The sequence below is a fragment of the Botryllus schlosseri genome, chromosome 7 (assembly GCF_051294905.1).
Source record: "Botryllus schlosseri isolate E-star chromosome 7, Bs_hap1, whole genome shotgun sequence".
In the NCBI taxonomy this organism is placed as follows: domain Eukaryota; kingdom Metazoa; phylum Chordata; class Ascidiacea; order Stolidobranchia; family Styelidae; genus Botryllus; species Botryllus schlosseri.
In genome coordinates, this window is record NC_137242.1 from 12,820,093 (window position 1) to 12,841,153 (window position 21,061).

Genomic DNA, 21,061 nt, shown 5'->3' on the forward strand with positions numbered 1-21,061 from the left:
ACGTTTTATTAAGGAATTCAATTTCATGTTTATGATTTATGCGTAATGCTTTCTCTCAACTCACGATATCATTGATCAGGCTGCTGCTAGTATACATTTATCATCACACGCGAATACATGTCTCAGATGTGTTTTTGTAGCCTCAGATATTCAGAGATAGTCAGTCTGTGCTAAATCAAATTGCCCATCCATGTCGTAAACTGCTACTGTAATTTCGGCAGACGGTGCATGCAAAATGACAACTAGTACACTTTCTTAAAAGGTAGTAACGTGTCAGCGAGTAACAGGCCTTTAGTGTTGCAATTGAAAGGTGATATTGATTGGTTAAAATCCAACAAAGTTGTCGAAATGCATGTTGATCAAATTTAGAGATATTTTTGATCCTGTGCGTTATCGATAATAAATTTATGTTGCGTGGTCGTTGTTAGGTCAGGTCGGCAGCGGTACGTATGTAGGCTACTATAATGAATTTTGTCAACATGATACTGTACACACTGTACAGTGTACATGTACAACCTGGCATTGGTTCAAGAATTTCTCCAAGCACTCATTCTATTAGCAATCAAGCGGTATTTTAGTCGACGTGCTATATGCTTTAATTAAGGGACGCGAATTTTGTTTCAGTGCTGTTCATTGGTCCTTGTAGGTTTTGAGTTTTCATCGATTGAAACAAAGTTTGGTTTGCAATGGGTAAGTATTTACTTCACTTTTTAATCCAAGATCGTCGACATTGAAATATAGTTGTACTTGTGACTGTGAGGCTGCGACAATGGGCAGTAGATACTCATATCTCTTCCTTGCGAAGATCATCAGAACCGGAACACAAGTCAAATCCATGCAATATACGATGACATTTTGCAATCACCTAGATACGCAGCCTACTATACCTATGCTTACGACTGTACACCAGAGATGAGCGGATTTGAAATTCCTATGTCTTGATCCAGGGGCGGGCAACTTCTCCAGTCGACGGGCCGGATATAGGAAAATGAAGTACTTGGCGGGCCGGATTCCTAATTCGATACAGTAAGGCCAAAAACAGTTATTAAGGAATTATTAACGTAATATACTTCAATAGCTGTTGAAGTCAATGACATCTATGGTCGATCAAAGTTGTCGACAAGTTCTTTTAACTATGGTGACACGTCAGACGTATAAGCCCGTGGTAAAGACTGCACATGAGCGTCAGTTAGATTGGAACTGCTCATTTTCATGGTCGCAAATGTAGGTAGACCGCCTGAACTGAACAAGTAGTTTCATGGCCACATTATCATGTAAGACCGAAAACTCTCAGCGGGCCGCTTTAAAATCCATTTGCGGGCCTGATCCGTCCCGCGGGCCGTATGTTGCCCGCCCCTGTCCTAATCCAATCCAAATCCGAATCTTCAAATCCTAATTCTAGTCCTAATCATGAAATTTTCTAGATTTCTATTCTAATCCTAATCGCATAATGAGTGCCAAAGTACATGAAGAGCTTTGTCGCCATTCGCCACAGGACATCAATCTCCCCGAAAATGGGTAACTCCAATCCAATCGTAATCCATTACAAAAAAATCTGAAATCCCAATTCAATCCTAATCCAACAAAATTTATTAAATCGGTTTTCGCAGATCCTAATCATAATCCATGCTCATCTCTGCTGTATATAGTGTACACTAACGCTACACATTCAACCTTCAAACGAAACGGTTGGAAGACCCTGACCTGCCCATTGATACACTTTAAAGTGCATTTGTTATTGATATCGTATAAAAGCCGACTGTAAATGTGTTAAATGCGGAATACGTCAATACGGTGTGGGATAAGATCAATAAACGTTTAAACATACATGCCACACCGTATTTCACAAGGCATTGTACTCATAAAAGCGCGTTCCTTGTTCAATCTCAAGAACCGCATTCTGGAACTAGAAAATATACTGGTGAGTTTGACGTAAAATTGCAGTACATAACCGTAGCTTTAGTGGCGCAAACCAACCAACTCGTCTTACCATTAAGACACATGCATGCAATAGTTCTCAGATTACGACACAATTTTTTACAGCTGCGACAACGGAAACTCACGGTTGTTGCAAAACTGGTCCTGGATATGCGACACCGAAAGATGCCATGAATGCGCCGAAGGAAAAGCTGCTCTATATCCCGTGCATATACCGGTAGGTGTCAACAGTTCATGATCGGCAGTATCTGCTTAGAGGGGTCAGTGTCGATTTGGTCTATTGATTTGTGACCGCCTGCTCCAAACAAATGTCGGGACCAAGGCCTACCACAAGTCGGTTGATCCGCCCTTGATTAGGTCAAAAGTGAGTGGAACATCGATATTTGCAATTATTACCATGATTTTAATTCAGTTCTGTTCGTGGATGATGCTGTCCAATTCGAATTAATTAGGATTCGTTTCCCCCATCTCTACCCATCACCAATTCCTAGTTTGATGCCCCGGCTCCAGATAATTGTCTTTTATACGGAACATAACATGGTTTTATCATACCCGTCTTTGATTTAGCAATACTCCAATCGATGCACATGACTATCTGGCAACAGTTGATATTGACGAGGATTCTCCGACATTCTCTCAGGTAACTATACTGGACTGTAGCAATTCGCCTGTAGTAATAACTCCGAGAGCTTCGAAGGATATACCAACTCCAAACTACTGGATTGAACGGTGTCGGGACCCACTGAATCAAGCAAACAACAGTGTTACTTTGCTCGGCGACCTGTGCGGTGTGCAGTGCACGCGAGAGCAATATGCAAAATATAACGTTTTCAATATTTCTCATTTGTCAAGAGATAATGTGTTCCCTACCGAATTTGGTTAACATGTGCTGATTAGCTATTGTATGAGGTGATGATTTTCGTCTGAGAGAGAGAGAAAGAGAGATCTTGTTTTGATTAACTGGTCTGAACCAGGTAAACCAGGGGTGGGCAGACTTTTGAGCTCGCGGGCCGCATTCAACATCTGAATCCATTCGCGGGCCGCACTATATAAAATTGGGATTATAAACGAAAACGCAATATTGATATTTGATTATATAGTGAGGACATGGAGATAATATACGTAAGTGCTTATTTAAAACAAGCCAAACATTGCTTTGATGATACACGCGTCAGAAACATATAGTGTCGAGATTTCATAGGCTGGCGCACCTCAATAACCAATTTCTCAAAACTCTAGAGATGAAAGTCGCGGTTGGCCCGATTCTTAAAACAGGATTGAAATTTAAATCTGTGAGCAGCGATCTGTTCATAGATTTACTAAGTCCACTTTTGGTTCAGTTCCAGGACGCACAATGCTGACAGCATCATAACCATGTTAGCTTCAAACACGCTTCTACTATTTGTGTAGAAAAAATATAAATACCCAATTCTACGCATACAAACGAAGCTACCTAAGACACGCCCTAATCGTTTTTTTTATAAACACAACACTGGAATAATTAAAAATGGATTGGCCAATCTGAAATCCCGATCGTGATCCAAATTATGTCAATCTCGATGTAGCTATCCCGCTGTGATATTAAGTATTTACCTTAGATCAGTAATTCTCAAACTTTTTAAGACACGTCCCTCCTTCTTATGATGGTGATAGATTTCGCGCCGCTTATCGTCATATCACAAAACGCAACCAGGATGCTAGCAAACCTAACGGGTAGTTTGATGGCATGGAAGGTTACGACTGTGGATGAGAGATTTTTAAATATGTAATTCAGACTAAATACAGAGCAATAACTTTGAATCGGATGTAAATCACGCGAAGCGCGAAATTTTTTTTCATTTGAGCTCAGCTTCGCACCCACTTCAGAGGCTTTCACGCCCCCAAGGGGGGTCCGCCCACCAGTTTGAGAACCACTGTCTTAGAATCACCATGGTGAAATATACTAAGAAATAGTTGATCAAGTCCCTGCATTAATTCGATTTTTAGTACGCATTTTATTAATATTTTTAAAAAGTTTCTTTAGACTCTCGCGGGCCGCACAGAATGGTGTTGCGGGCCGCATGCGGCCCGCGGGCCGTAGTTTGCCAACCCCTGGTTTAAACAAAAGTTAAGAAAGAGGAAAAGAAAGTACCAAATCGACAAAGCAGTGTCAGGGCGAGGTAAGGCAATAGTGTCAATATGACAACAAAAGGTATTGGGGTATATGTCCATTTTAAAACTATTAAACGGCAATTCACGGACATGTTGTGGTAATGCATTGTATTATGATAGGGCAATTATTTTGAATTGGCATGGTACGTGATCCATGCCACGTATCGGGGACATCGGATCACTTCGTCGCTGCATGCAAAAAATCCTATAGCCATCGATCGTTTTTGATCGATTTAAGTTTAAACATGGCCACAATCTGATATATCGACCTCGCCTACCGACACATGCAGCATTCATTTTTGTCGCTTACTTTTACGTTTTTATAAATCCAGAGTGCATGCCTCTATTTACATGCTGTAGGCCAAGGTGGGTGTCTGTTAAAAGACTACTCCAAGTCGTTTCGTCATCCGCCTATATCTTTTCATTATATCTCAAACGTGTGGTGTATTGATTTGATAAAAATAAATTAATAAAATGATGCTGAGTATTCGGAACATATATGCCTATAACCTTCTGGTCCGGTCATAACTGCGGTCACTGCTCGTTTAGCTCATTCTAGCCATAAATGCGATTATTCAATCCATTTATAATCACCTGAATTGTGATACAAAATTGAAAATTCTCACTGCGGCGCGCCTGACTAATATTGTCATAAGCGCCACATTGAGCCATTTTCAATATCAATAACAATGCACAGCGGCTGGCAAATAAAACTGCCCCGGACGAGTTTATTATCTCAAAATACCACAAAATAGGAGTTTCCTCTATCAAACGAATCGCTGATGATTTGTGTTGACTATGTTTCGTGTGTCGAAAGGTAATTCATCGTCTGGAAATGCCGAACAAGAATGACGAAATTCACCATTCCGGTTGGAACGCGTGCAGCAGCTGCTTTGGCGATCCGTCGAAGAATCGAAATCTTCTGATTCTGCCCGGTCTTATTTCATCTCGCCTACACGCCGTTGACGTTGCTACAGATCCCAAAGCGCCAAGATTTTTTAAGGTAACAAGCGTGTTACTTCCCTTGTCAGTGTCAATGCGGGTCGCGACCATTAGGTAAGCGACAGATTTGTGTGATTGGTCTGTAATAATGCTCCAACCGTTCCGGTCATTTTGTATCGGGTCGATGCATTCAAACCCACGGTTCCCCTTCTCTCCTGAGCACAGGGAAGTTCAATGTATAGGCTACGTGTGACTCCGACTTGAACCGGAAGTGAACGGATGGTGCTTCAGAAGTGGATATGAATTAGGAAACACGATTTTCTGAATACTCCGATGAAATAATCCTTCATATGTAAATTGGCGCTTCCCACTCGAGTTAACCATTTTATCGCAGGGGCTCAGAGATAGTAAACGTTGGTAGCCTACTCAAGCATAAGTTGAAGCAACGTCAAATTTTTTCTCGTCACGTACAAGTAGAAGTAGGGATTTCCAAGTAAGTCATGAAGTAATATATTCTAGAGTAGTGGTTCTCAACCGCCGGTCCGCGGACCGGTACCGGTCCGTGATGACTTTCCTGCCGGTCCGCGAGGTATATCAAGATTTTATACCTAAATTTCAAGATGCAAGATGTTGAAGGCTTGTCTATAGTTAGAATAAAAAATGTCAAATTTTAAACTGATGCAGAACTTCGTGAGGTAAGATTAGGTCTGGAAACATGTTCGATTACACTTGAAGTTCAAGTTGTCTCCGATGACGAGCTGACTCGCTTAACCGCGGAATCCGCACGATAATTTGTTCTCGATTCATTAATTTTGTGGATGGCCAGGTATCGCTGTAACCAGATGTACTCGTAGGAGGCTACGTCTGGTAGTAGTTGGAAATGTGCAAGATAGCTCGACAAGGTGCTTGGTCATACTCTAAAACGCTTCATCTCTAGATATTGTCGAAAAGAATAATATTATCCCAGTTGGCAATTGACACGGTCGGTTAATCCACGGCCTTCGGCGCGAAATTAGCCTACGTTTATCTGGGCAAGTCAATTTTACCTCGACACAGCACTCAGCAGACACTACCGTAAAATCAAATGAATACCATCATAAACATATTCAATTACAAAGAAAACCATCTAAATTTCACTCTCTAGTACAGGGATGTCTATAACCTGCGACCGTAGAAAGAGATTTGTGCGTCCGTGGACACTAGGGTTGTCCAAAATTTGGAAAATCTTAAAAAGTCTCCGTGATTGTGTCTCATCCTATAGATTATTGATGAAAAACAACAATTAGCCTGAAAGAAGCTTACAGGAAAGCCGTTAAGATTTCGGTCAAAACGTTTGAAAGTAGCTGCTCAAGAATAGGCGTGCCACCGACCATAGAACGGCGAGAAGACTAGTAATCAAATAAGCACGGCTCTTGATTCGCTAATCGGCTATGCTCCAATGATTACGGCACAGCAGCTCGCTGATTAGGTGTTCAAGAAGTCTGCTACCGACGGGGATTCTTAGTGCGCATTGTTAGTATTTTGGCAGGTGATGATTTAGGATTAATTCAGGACATGTTGAGTTACGAAATACATGATGAACAAACAACACCTGCTTCACAAAACCTTTTACAGCATGACTGCTTTATTGTGAAGGAAACGGCTGAAGCCTACATGTCGTGTTTTCATCGAGATAAAGCAAATGCGCTTATGCAAGTGTTGAGCGAATTCACCGTTTCAGTACGGATCCATCATCATTGAATACAAATATATAAAGCTTAACAATGACACTATACTTTGTGTGATCTTATTGGGCTGAAGCTGTAGTATATAGGTGACGATTTGAATGCTCTAGGGATCGGCGGAATCAGCCGGTTATGCTTGGCACTTATCAGATGCTTACAGCAAATTTAATGCACTTGTAGACGTTGTTAAAGTCATTATTGATAATGCAGAAAAGAGGTGGTAATGTACGCACACTCGCACAGGCTATGCTGGATATGATATGCCAAAGTCCTTATTGATCCCGCTGAAAAGAGGTGTGAAGAAAAGCACAGACTATGCTGCATAGTATCCAGCATAGTTTGGATATCATATCCCGCATAGCCTGTGCTTACCTTAGATCTCTTTTCTGCAGCATCATTAAGGACTTTGCCAACTCTTATAAGTGAATTCAATTTGCTGTAAGTATAACTGCCAAGCATAACCGGCCGATTCAGTCGATCCCTAGAACCTTCAAAACTTCAGCTATATACTACAAATTGGGTCCGATAAGATCACACAAAGTATAGTGTCATAATCTAGCATTATATTTGTATTCACTGATGGATCCCTTCTTAAACGGGGAATTCGTTCAACACTTGCATAAGCGCCTTTGCTTTATCTCGATGAAAACACGACATGTAGGCTTCAGCCGTTTCCTTCACAATAAAGCAGTCATGCTGTAAAAGGTTTTGTGAAGCAGGTGTTGTTTGTTCATCATGTATTTCGTAAATCAACATGTCCTGAATTAATCTTAAATCATCACCTGCCAAAATACTAACAATGCGCACTAAGAATCCCCGTCGGTAGCAGACTTCTTTAACACCTAATCAGCAAGCTGCTGCTGCTGTGATCATTGAAGCATAGCCGATTAGCCAATCAAGAGCCGTGCTTATTTGATTACTAGTCTTCTCGCCGTTCTATGGTCGGTGGCACGCCTATTCTTGAGCAGCTACTTTCAAACGTTTTGACCGAAATCTTGACGGCTTTCCTGTAAGCTTCTTTGAGGCTAATTGTTGTTTTTCATCAATAATATATAGAATGAGACACAATCACGGAGACTTTTTAAGATTTTCCAAATTTTGGACAACCCTAGTGGACACGTATAATTCAATTAGCATGTGTTGGCGGCCATCGAAAATTGACTTTACGAATTGACTCCCGAAATTACTTCCCGCTAGGCGCGATTCAATGCGACTTCATTTTTCGATTTTAATAGAGTCGCAGCGCCCTTTGCTATCTGAGCCCCACAGTACATATGCGAACAGCGGAGGAAAATGATGCACTCCATATAGAAATAACAATTTGAAATCGTGCGCTCCTCACGAAAGAAATTTGTTTCTGGTACGTTTGGGAGATTTCAATACATTTCCACTATACCGACAATCCTGATGGGAGGTCAAGAAATAACAGCACGTCTTAAAGTGACTATACTAAAAATTACCCACCCGAAGATGAATCATCTGCTCTAAATTTTCGGAAACACTCCCTCCGTCAACTCTAACGATCAATCTAATCACTTTGGTTGAGAAAGGATAATTATTTGACAGTAATATTTGAAACTACGAATATTAATGACGAAATTCATTCGTGAATCTTAAAAAAATTTCGCGCCTCGGGTGACCATAACCGGTCCCAGTCATTATTTATAATATGACAACTATGTAGCGATTTCGATGCGTATATTAAGACGATATGAAAAAGTAGACTAGTCCGGAGTTCACCAGAAATGGAAATGGACAGTTTAACATGGGTATTATTGTGTGTCCAGAGAGTTCATTGGAATGCGGCCGTAGGCCGTAGAAGTAATCGAACTGTGGCCGTGAATAGCAAAAAGGTTGACCACTCCTGCTCCAGTACCATACTTGGAGAAAAGCGGCTGTATACATTACATTTGGGGTTGATTTCAATTTTTTAAGGTCCATCGGTCTGCCAAATTTTACCGGTCCTCGAGGTGAAAAAGGACCGGACTTTCGGACCAGACAATAACCTTGACTTGATTGCATAGTGAAGCTGTATGAGGTAGGACGAGTACTAACTGATTCCAGCCTAGTAGTGAATGATGATTGAAATAACTGACTGAATGAAGTAATACGCTCCTTAGTTTCGATACTATTTTTCACGTGGAGGGATGTAAACCTCGGTTTGTGACGTGGAACAGATTGCACGAAGGGAATATATATGAATTTTCCGCGTCAATCATCATATTATGAGGTCATAATTAGGGTTAGGCAAAATCGAGCACCTGAGTGATTCGATTCTGAATCACGTTTTACGCTTCGAGTCGAGTTGAGTATTCGAGTATCACTCATTATGACGTCACAAAAGAATGTACTATGTCAGAGTTCAAATAGGTATCTTTTATGCCACCACAAATAACATAATGCCTGTTTTCCGTCACATTAAATATAGTTAGGTATTATTTCGACCATACCGATATCATTGCACTTCTAGACAATGTTGTGAGTTGATCATGACTTCGGAAATGTGTTATTTCCATTAACGTTCGTAGCTTTGCACTATGTCTCGTATGCTGCGACACGGCCAATCAAGGTTCCAAGGCTTCCTCAGTGGAAAATAGTATCAAAACTATAATTCTCGTTAGTTAATTTAATTAACACTCAGCTGTGAGGAGCGTAAAATTTGAGTACTCGAAAAATCGTCTTTTACTACTCGACTCGAATCATTAAAATTAATACTCGATTCAGATTCGAGTACTCGAATCATTGTGCCCCGCCCTAATCATAATGAGTGATACTCGAATGGCAGATTCAACTCGAAGCCCAATACTATGGATTCAAAATCGACTTACTCAGGTGCTCGATTTGGCCAAGCGCTATAGGTAGAGTCGCATTTAAAACAAACGGTGATATAAAACACTATGCTTAAAACATGTTTTAAACAGTGTTTAAAACAAAGGCCCTTTAAAAAAATTGCGACTTTTTTCAAGTTATAAAATTATGGCATAATAGTGTAAATACTTTCTAAAAAACATGTTGCATGGGTCTACGGACAGTCACCACCCGATATAGCCGACGTATATCGATATGGGATGGTTGGAACCCACAAAATAGTCGGTTCAACATTAATGGTGAAGATATTTCGTCGAGGGAGCTATATCCACCCTTTAATTTCCATTGTCAATGCCAATCCATTATGACGTCGCAATTGAATATTCGTGACGTCATGGATTTAAAAAAAGAACAATAAAAACACGTTTTAAACTTGAGCCTTGTTTTAAACATGTTTGTTTTAAATGCAACCCTAGCTACAGGGGGTCGTATTTTTGTAGGGAGCTATTGGGTATCGTGGAGGTAAATGAATCGCATGTAATATCTTGCAGATTGTCGAGCCTGAGGAAGTGTATAAAAAGACTGGATTGGCCTTTCCGCACACAACACACTGCATACCTGGAGGGAAAATTATGATTAGTTGTATCGGGGATCCCGAAGGCAACGAAAAAGGTGCTTATTAGGAGCTGCCCAATAAGGCACTTACGGACTAATATAACTTTTGTACCTCAAATTCGAGAGGAAAGTATAATATTATGTATAATAAGTATGTGGCAAGTTTTTGCTACTTTTGCAACTTTTTTCTAGCTTCCGAGAGCTTCCTAAGTACTCAAAAGTTGTGTAGTATGATGTGAAAGTTTGATGTTGTAACTTTTTCTTATTTTTCATGCTACTCTTTACAGCAACTTTTATCAAGTATTGCACAAAATGTAGGGTAGTGATTTATAAAACATGCTGTAAAACTATTTCTAGTTCCCTCTTTGATTTGCTATACAAAGACTAAAGAGATATGTGATTGATTACACTGGTCTACACTAGTTTTGCGCCAGGACTTCTGGCGTTACTTTTGCTCAATCACATCACGATTTAGAGATATTACATATGTTGAATATTTCTACTTTTTCGAGGTACTCAAGTAGATATTGGCTACTTGCAGTACTTACGGAAGTGATAATGTTTAACAACTAGTTCAATATCCACCTGAACAGTATTCTGGATGAACTAATTACGCGTTTGCAATTAGTTTTTTGTAAAGTAGAAAGTAGTTCAGGGATAATACTGCAACACTATCATGAGCAACCTAATATTAGCCTAAGTCAATGATTAAAATTTTTTGAGCAAATCTGTTTTAATTTGTAGACCAGTGTAATATTATGGGTCGAAAAAAGATTCTGATTGGACGAAGATAGAGAATCTCTGGATTCAAATTCACCGAAGGCTCACTCATTCTCTACTACAACAACCCAGGTTTTAATCGCGAACAATAGATGATTTCAATGACAATATTTGATTTATTTCTGTTGTATGCTTACCGTGACGTCACTAATGAAAGCCGTAATTTGATTAATTTATAAAAATGAGAAAATTCATACGGAAAAAAATCTGACGTGATGGAGAAATTCTGAGCACGGAATCGGATTCAGCAACCCTAAATTAGCCTAAATCAATCATTAAAATATATTGGTGCAATTTTTGTTTCGAAATTTTACCAGTGTTAGCTGCTCCTCAATGCTATCAATTTTTTTAAATTTGAAGTCCTTCATCATATGATGGTGTCCTAAGCGAGACGGAACCTTTTGAATATCTCATACCATAATAAATCAAAAAAATATATAAATGGAACTTTTTATTGCAACTTTTGTTAAAATAAGTGCCTGACTTCCTCACGATTGATAATTATTGAAATGTATAATACGTATTGTTACCCAGCTGGATACGTCTTGCTTGATTCCGACACTTTTGAGCTGACTGGGAATTGGGAAGCCCCAGGTCATACCACCAGGTTCGGTTATGACTTCTGGTATCAACCGAGACACAATGTAATGATCAGCACCGAGAGGGGACAGCCGAAGAGGTTCTTGGATAGATACGACCCGGAAGATGTTGCAAATGGTCCGTTCGCATGTTGATCTGCCTATGTGTTCTATGTGTTTTTCATACTTAGGGCATGGGAATGGACATTGGACATTGTCATTATATGGCCTTATACACACTATTTAATCACATATGAAACTATTAGGATGTTTTTTTCTTTTTTAGCTGTTTCCTGGGATCACTCAGACACTGTAATCACATTGGTAGAAAATCAGTGTAATTACTAGGGATGGTGTGAACCTCTGAAAGGTTCAGGTTCGTGTGAACGCGAACCTTTTTGAAAGGTTCTGTGTGAACGCGAACGTGAACCTCGTGACGTCACGTGACGTCATATTGCCAATTCCAACCCTATCTTTCAATGAAGTAATAGCCTATATTAATGTACACGATACCTAGCGACGACTCGGGCCATATAATGCCACAATGCTGAAGTACATTTTGGCGTTTTAAACGTCGCTAAATGTATCAACTGAGGCAATTAAATGATATAATATTCCCATAAAATCAATATCATCCGTCGCTTTGCCAATAATTTCGACGAGGAGTTGCCTGGGAATTTAAGCTTACGCCTTAACGGTCTTGACCAGACCGGGCATGTCATGTATTCGGTGTTTGAGTATTGCTACCTTGATATTGAGCAGAGTGTAAAACAGGTTTTTACACTTGCTACCGATATTAGGCTACCCCAAAAGTTATACAGCTGTAGCCAACACCTTAATCGCACGGGTTTGGTTTTAATGATACAGTAAACATATGAAGTGAAGATTGACCCCATACGCTAGCTAGATTTGTTACATCAAAAAACGGTATCAATCTCATTGATTGGTTGAATAAGCATCATTCGCTCTCTACATGTTATGTATGTCGCTCGTGATGTTGTGTGATTGCGGGTCAAGCTCACATCAGAGAGTCACTAAATATTCACAAACGGAAAGCTGGATATTTCGAGCAAACTTTTGTAACAAAGCAAGTAAAATCTTTGAGATTGTGAAAGTGCATGCTCGTTTTGAGTTTGTTTTTTATGCTGCCGGCGTCATTCATAGAGTGGTCCGCAGTTGAAATGCAATAAATTCGAACCAAGGATGTCATTATGAAGTGAAAATTGAAATATATGAAAAAGGTTCACAGTGTAGAACCTACAAAGGTTCTGTTGTGAACGCGAACCTCTAAATTCCCGAGGTTCACACACAGAACGCGAACGTGAACCTCGCGTTCACACCATCCCTAGTAATTACCATGTTTCGAACACAGAGCTGATTGCAGATCAGGCCATCGGTACTTTACGGTACAAAATTCTGCCTTGCCATCCATTGCAATAGCGGAAAACGACTTAAATACACTAACGGCCATGGAAATTACCACAGGGGTGTAGTGGGTCCCGTTTACGTTAGGTGCCTTCTTGGGGTGATATACGCAAAGAGAATCCCCTCCATCCTGTGGTATATTTATATCCATGAGTATAGGTGTATTTGACAGGTTTTGAAGCATCGCAATTGGGACTCTAATAGGTTTTAGACTACTTGCGCTTTTACTTGATAAGTTTTTAGGCGACAGTACTTGGTTTGTACAATTTTGATTTTGAAAAGTAGAAAGTACAGTTTTTGGAAAATTTTTACTTTTATTTACGGTATTGTCCTAATAACCGCGTGAAATAGGCCCTGCATCACGACAAATGAATATATTTTTGAATACTGTATAAAGATATTTATACTGTCATTATAGTCACGATGATACAAGTTACAACTTCGAAAAAAAAATAGGATTACCTAGTAAAAGTACGAGACACTTTGTCTGAAATTTACTTTATCAAACTACATACTCGAGAGTACTTTTTAGAACCTTCCTTTTCCTGTTTCATTTTCCAGAAATTTCTACTTTATACTTAGTAATCGAGTAAAATGTAGCTAAAATAGTACAATGAAAGCCAGCGAACGACTTTTGTACATTGTACATGTAGGGTTCTATGGACACAGTCTGAACGTCTACGATTGGACGACGCACGAAATTATACAAGTGAGTATTAGAGTGAAGCTGCAGACATATGCGATTCTGTCAGTAACGACGCCAGAAGCCATGATCCTCCCTAAAATTGCTTAACCTCCGATCCAATATCTTTTAATTTTAAACCTGCAGAACATTGATTTGGGAGAAGACGGCAAGATTCCGTTGGAGATCAGATTCCTACACGACCCCGCTGCTGCCGAGGGATTCGTTGGGTGTGCGTTGTCTAGCACTGTTTTCCGCTTTTACCGGACAGAGGTGAATATACAGAAGTTATCATTAACGAAGTCCTTTTTCAGAGGACTCAAACGGTCTACTTGCACTACTTACTCAAGTATTTTAGATTAGACTACTTCTACTTCACAGTTGTTGACTTCTTACTCTTGGGATTTTGTAAATTATAAAGTAGTTGGTATGTAGATTAATCATATAAACTGGGCGAAACAGCCCCTCTATCATGATAGCGCAGAGGTGATAATAATTTTTGCTATTCACGTCCGCATTTTATTCATATATAATGCATGCGGCCGCATTCCATCGGACAGACGTAATGATCTACCTGGAATCCAAATATCCACGTTAATTAGACTGGAGACTGTACATCGCGTATAGCCCTTGCGGTGTTTTGTGCCATCGCTGTTGTGCCTTGCGCACGGAAGTTTCTAATTGTAGAAGTAGAAAGTCCGCGCATCAAGCTTACTTTGCGCACCGAAATCACGAATATTATGTAATATAAAGCTATCGGGATTCGTGGTCACGTTGTCCATGAATAAATTTTGTCAATAATATGGTATTTTCACCAACTACCATCATATATATATCCTTTGTGTGGCGAGATAGCGCAGTGGTATAATCCGCGGCTGCAACAGCAATGGGTACGGGTTCGAGTCCGACCGAGGTCGACTTCCTAATTTCGGTACGTAAGTGTTGGAGGTTTACCTAGGCTCCTCCTCGCCACCTCATCCGCGTCAGCGGTGTCTTACAAAAGCGTAGAGGTGGGCCGTGCTATAAGTCGGCAGTTACGGAAAATAAGAAGAATATCGGCCTGGTGTAAATGACCATAGTAGTCGACAAACACCAAAACAAACAAAACAAACAAACATATATATCCTTTGTCAGTCCACGTTATCACATTTACCGGTAGAGCCTATGGAGGGAATGTCTTCGAAAATTTTGGGTACACAATTAATGATGATGTATCTTCGAGTTGTTGTTAATCACTTTGTTGCATGCTGTTATTTCTTGAACTCCCATCAGGATTGTCCGTAATGTCACAATATATACTGGAATTGCCAAAAAGCTAACTGCTTTGATCACCTCTAGGTAAATATCGTTTTGATTGCTTATTATTATTATTATTATTGATTTTGATAGATGCACTTGGGATTGACAACTTTGCGCATTTATGTAGTATAATATAAAAAAACGAGCAGTATACCATATAATATTAGGCTATTAACCTAAGTCATTCTAACCCGGGGTATCAAGCATACGGCCCGCGGGCCGCATCCGGCTCGCCAGACCATTTCATCCGGCCCGCGGGGTCATTTAAAGTAGATTGAAAAATTATTGAATTATACAGTACCTTTTTAATAGTGTTATTTGTCGAACGTGTTCATCGGCCACATCAAAACCACCTGTCGACCGTGATGCGTTGTCACTCAAGTAACCATCAAGAACAAGGTGGTGACATTGACACTACATTATGCGGCAAAAAAGGCCAAAATTAGCGAACTCTGTTCTGAGTTTTCTGGCAAAATTACAGTTATTCACTGAGCCGGAAACGACAATCCGAAACCGTTGCATGTAAAACATGGAGGAAATAATAGCTACACAAATTATAGAATTCAAATATATCTGGCCCCACTTCTGCTGATAATATTCTGACCCAAAAGGCGCCAGCCCCGGTCTCCAGAGTAATCGAATGGGGAATTTGTGATATAAAAATGATTAACAAAATTCCAGCGTCCTCGTTTACAATATCTTATATTCCTCACCGCGAATACGTAGGGCGAACGACGCATCACGATTAAAGCAAGGAAATCATTGAATTATTTCAACTTATATCGTTGTTGGAGCCACTGTTTTATAATCGGCCTATCATCGCATTTTGTTAATTTCATTGTTTGCGAATAACGGTGTGATAAAGCCTTGCAGTGAACACACAAAGGTACGGATTCGGGGGTGACATTTTGGATCATCCGAGTGGTCCGGCCCGCGAGTGATTAAAACGTTTGAATTCAGCCCGTGATATCAGTCGATTTTGCCACCCCTGTTTAACCTAAGCGATATATTTGGTATATTCCGAAACTAACGCAATGTTCTTAAATTGATTACGTATAGGCAGGAACATGGAACGCAGATAAGGTGATTAGCGTTCCACCCAAAAAAGTTGATGGCTGGTTTCTCGGTCCGGAAATTGATGGTAAGTATGTATGTATGTATATAGGCAAAGGCATGGCGACCATGGATTACTATTCCTTCTCGTCATTCATCTCCATGAACACTTGATGAGAGAAAAACAAATAGGAAGTAGTTTGGGAGTTTGTATCACTTTCCTGAGGGACATTGTCATAAAAACCGCTTGGAATAGCCCTTGTGTCACGATAACGAAATATATTTTCGATGATTGTACGACGTATTTACAGTGTCCTCGTCAATTGTATTAATCGCGAAGATACATCTTAAGCAGTCATGCACTTCCAATTAACCGCTAAAAGTAACCACGACCATTCCACCGAATCTGCATTTCGAAACTACTTACTTGAGTATTATACTTTTCCAGACTTTCAATTTCTAGTGTCACTTGAAGTAGTTTTAACATGTCTTGGAAATCTCTACTTTTGCTTATGTTATAGAGTAGATATTGATCTCATTACTTAAACTTGGTAGAAATGTTGACTAATTTGACCGGGTATGCGTGTAAGTTGTACGAATAGGCCTACAGTTTTTCGACACCACGAGACCATGCTCGCAACATCTGTTTTAATTCTCCAACCCAATCGCTCAGGAATTTTGTCCGATATCATCATATCGATGGATGACAAGTTCTTATATTTCTCATTGTGGCTGCACGGGGATATCCGCCAATACGATATATCGGATCCAAAGAACCCGAAACTAGTTGGGCAAATCTTTCTCGGAGGACGTGTGCAATCGGACGGTCCACTTGAAGTTAGTATTCAGACTTATCATTTTACATAAACGTAGTATTCAATGTGGGTAGATCTATAATAAATAATGAAAGAATTTTACACCGTAAATACTATATTTTTGAAATCCAAAATTTGGTACTCCCATGACTTCGCTTCTACTGGTCGGAATTGAGCTTTTTTCAGACAATTTCATGAGATAGCCAGTAAAATTTGAAAATGTAAATATTTATTTTTACTATATAAATCCTAAGTAATTTCTTGTATAGAAATTCTTCGATTGGTCAAAATTGAGCCAAAATCGGTGTGTAGCGCATTTCAGGTAACCTAACAAGTAGCCAGTAACATTAAAAAAAGTGATTTTTGAACAGTCCCAATATATAGGTAGGGGCCTACTGGTTAGTTCCAAATAAATGATAGCCTATAGAAATATTTCATGCTACCATATAAACGCTACTTAGTAATTGGGAATTAGTAAATCTGCAATATCAAGCCACCCACTATTGTGGTTGTGAAATTTGCCTACCTTGTAATTTGTGACTGCTGATCATAGGTAACCGAGGATTTGGAACTCAAAAGTCAGCCCGACCCGGTTTTCATCGACGGGAAGCGAGTTCATGGCGGTCCCCAAATGTTGCAGTTGAGCTTGGACGGGAAGAGACTCTACGTATCAACGTCCCTGTACAGTGCGTGGGATAAACAATTTTATCCCGAATTGGCGAAGTGGGTGGACATGGACATGGCCACATCATTTGTTGTTTTTTATTCTCTTTGTTTAATATGTATGGTTGTAGGCCTACACTTATTGAGATGAGGTTAGGCACAGCCACACGCGTTATGCAGGCTTATATTCTGTGATTTACAGAGGTGTTCCAGTAACGAAACACTTTTAATTTTTCGGAGTGAGGTTTCCCCTGCTTGTGCTACTTACCCATGTGGTTATGTCTTTGAACTACTCCCATTTTTATTACCACTTGAAGTAGTTTTGTAATATCTCTGAATCTGTCCTTCTTGAGTAGGCCTACCTAATTTCAACACTTGGATCACGTCTGGCGATTTATTACTTTGAAAGTTAATGCAGTATATATAGATTATAGTTCCTTTTATCAACAGGCATATATTCCACTCGAAAATTAGACCCACTGGTCAGGTTTATTCGCAATGCTTTGACGTTGTATGGGAGTAGTCAAAGAATATGCCTACGGTGTGCGATCGATTTAAACAACTGAGCATTGTGCCGGCGAAAGGTATCCTGCAGTAGTGCTACTCATCGCCTCTGGCTATAACAAGGGTTGCAACCAAGTCGCAAGTCCGAGTCACTGAGTAGAGGGTAGAGTCCGAGTCATAGCGCTGTGACTAGGGTTGCATTTAAAACAAACGGTGTTTTAAAACACTTTATTTAAAACTTTCAAAAAAATTGTGTTTTTTAAGCTGTAAAATTATGCCATAATTGTGTCAATACTTCATAAAAAAAAACATGTTGTATGAGCCTACGGACAATTACCACCCTATGTAGCCGACGTATATCGATATGGGATAGTTAGAACCCTCAAAATAGTCGGTTCAACAGCAATAGTACATATATTTCGTCAAAGGAGCTATTTTTACCCTATCAATTTTCAATTGTCAATTACAATCAACTCTGACGTCACAATTGAATATTCGTGCCATCATGGCTTCAAAAAAACAACAACATAAAAACATGTTTTAAATTAGGGCCTTGTTTGTTTCAAATGCAACCCTAGTTGTGACTCGAGCCCGAGCCCAAGTCATTGCGTTCACTGTTCAGTTCTGAGTTCATTCCGATTCAACCCACTTTTTCAATTCTGCTCGAGTGATATAGTGGCTCGCATTCAAAATATCGTAATTTTCCTCAGTCCTAACAGTTCATTAACTATTCTTCGAAGTTAGCATGAAATGTCTGTTTTGGCCGTCCTAGTCTCGAGCCAATCTGACTTGGTTCGTGTCGTGCACAATGACTCGAGTACAAGTCGAGTCATTTTTCGTATTTGAAAAAATACTCGAGTCAAGTCGAGTCACCAAAATCGTAATTCGAGTCGGATTCGAGTTTTGACTACGGCAAGTTTTTTGTTGCACTTAAATCGTGGGAAAGTTGCACTTACTATTTGCAAAAGCTGCACTAAAAAGCTGCATTTCTAATTTTTATGATATGTTAGGGCATAAAATGCTCGAAAAGTGTAAGATTTGCAGGGCATCTGCTTGTTTCGTCTCTTTCTTCACTATTCAATCTATCATGCATACATTTTTATCAGGGATGTATAGAACTCTATATATCACTGATTTTTATCTTTAGGTTTGAAATTTACATGACAATATTTCTCTGTCTGCTCCTGCAGAGCTGTCAAATTTGGTACTTTCCCATTTCACGGAAGGCCTGGCGAGACCGCTGAGAAGTGCATGTTTTGCCGATATGCAGCAAGAAGATAACGTAGTACGGAAAATTATTTTCCCTAAAAAGTCAAACAGAAAAGCGATAACCAAATAAACAAGTCAAATACCACACTCGAACCCCTTAGGTCTGCAAACTTGACAGAAGGCATTGCAGAAAAACTCAGTGTTGGCGAATTTAACAAAATTCAGTCTGAAAAAGTGACCCCGCAGTGAAAATCAGTGGCCTCATCTGGGCGTCAGTCAAAGGGGAAGTGACCTCAAATTTAAAAGACGGTTAATCAATCAAGCGATCTATTCATATATAGTTTGGACATTGTTGTGCGTCTAGCATGCAAGCCATTGCGTCATAGGTAACATTTAGATGCAGCTAATCCATCACATATCAGTTTGTTAAGCAAAAAAAGAAAGAACGATACTAGAAATAGTTTTATAGCATGTTTTTGAATCACGCGTTTACGTTTTGTGCAATACTTGATAAAAGTTGCAGTAAAAAAGGGCATGAAAAAATTGCAATGTCAAATTTCTTCAAACAGCTTTATACGGCATACCATATAGATTCTGAGTATTTACGAAGCTCCCGGAAGCTGTTAAAAAGGTGCAAAAACTTGCCCTAGTCATGACTCGAGTCATTACAGCTGTGGCTATTCCTTCCTGAAACATTGTTAAGTATGACACCCGACTGATACTGATCACAAGTGTCTAACTGTAAAGGTAGGATGCGTCATGACCGCATTGACACTCCTGTTTCACCGCCCCATTGTTTCCGCTAGTCTAGAGGTGGTGGTTTAAGACAGGCAGTTTTCATTGAAAAAGTAGTTGCTATTACCGAGATACCCCACTGTCCAATTTCCCACCATGTCTATATAATCTACAATGCTACTGTGCGACTATATACAACCTATAAATCCACGTTTTACAGGCAAGGGTCATTCCTAATGATGCTTGACGTCGATACCGAGAAAGGGGGGCTGACGCTCAACAAAAAGCTCCACGTCAACTTCGGAAACGAGCCCAAAGGGCCGGCGTTGGCTCACGAAGTCCGATACCCAGGCGGAGATTGTACATCCGATATCTGGATGTAGTGTGGAATTTTCGCAGCTCTAAGACGCAGTCAATATCGTACGCTTGTATATATGTTTTTTGGGACTAACGCATAACAAAACGTATATCGATTGATACCAACCTATATATTATACTGCTGTGGCTAATGCTATACCCGGCAAACTTGTCATAATTTCAAATTACCAGAACTAATATGTGATATTCGCCAAATAAAACTTATTACGGCGAATCGTTTTCGAATTGGCATCACATATTTCTAAACAGCGTTTAGATATTTCGGGGGTAAATCGGAACACTTTTGAGCAGTGGTTCCCAACCTTTCTTCGATTGTGGCATACTAGAAAAATTATGAAACACTCGCACACTTGCAAGAAAGTTGCTTTCTGAAAAATATGTACGTAGTAATGCGATGGATAAGCTTATTTATACGTACGTATAAACGACTGAAACGAGTTGCATTGTTGACAAACATACCAGCATTTCGTCGTCATTTCCAATCATTTTTTGGCGTGAGCAGCTGTTAGTTTCAGTCAAAACAAAAAAGCTATCTTCCCATAGTCATGAAGATTCACATGATGGCAATAATTTTCTGAATGCTTTTGCATCCATGGGATAGGGATTTGTGGTAACAGCTAAGTTACAGAACGGGGCGTTTCGTAAATCAACGAGCTGTTCTTCTACGTAACGATTGCTCGATTTACTGCTTCCAAACGGACAAATTACCCATCTAAAGTTATGAACAAATGTAGAGAAGTAGGCTACTAACTAAATTTTTCT

At 39.8% G+C, this 21,061-nt stretch overlaps 1 protein-coding gene across 1 annotated transcript; it reads left to right on the forward strand.

Annotated features, from left to right (window-relative positions):
• The first annotated feature begins 619 nt into the window (after positions 1-619).
• Positions 620-20,370, forward strand: LOC145443328 (methanethiol oxidase-like). The gene is made up of 12 exons (XM_080321306.1): positions 620-690; positions 2,044-2,155; positions 2,506-2,578; positions 4,907-5,092; positions 10,115-10,235; positions 11,493-11,675; positions 13,615-13,670; positions 13,791-13,916; positions 16,002-16,083; positions 16,669-16,832; positions 17,364-17,533; positions 20,142-20,370. The coding sequence occupies exons 1-12, from the start codon at positions 687-689 to the stop codon at positions 20,302-20,304; spliced, it is 1,440 nt and encodes a 479-aa protein (XP_080177432.1). The 5' UTR covers positions 620-686; the 3' UTR covers positions 20,305-20,370.
• Positions 20,371-21,061: the final 691 nt, after the last annotated feature.

What these genes read in the sequence shown, in the direction of transcription:
- LOC145443328 (XM_080321306.1), top strand. An exon ending in CGACGCACGAAATTATACAA is followed by an intron (nt 13,671 to 13,790) that starts GTGAGTATTAGA and finishes TTAAACCTGCAG; the next exon opens with AACATTGATTTGGGAGAAGA. An exon ending in TCCGCTTTTACCGGACAGAG is followed by an intron (nt 13,917 to 16,001) that starts GTGAATATACAG and finishes GATTACGTATAG; the next exon opens with GCAGGAACATGGAACGCAGA.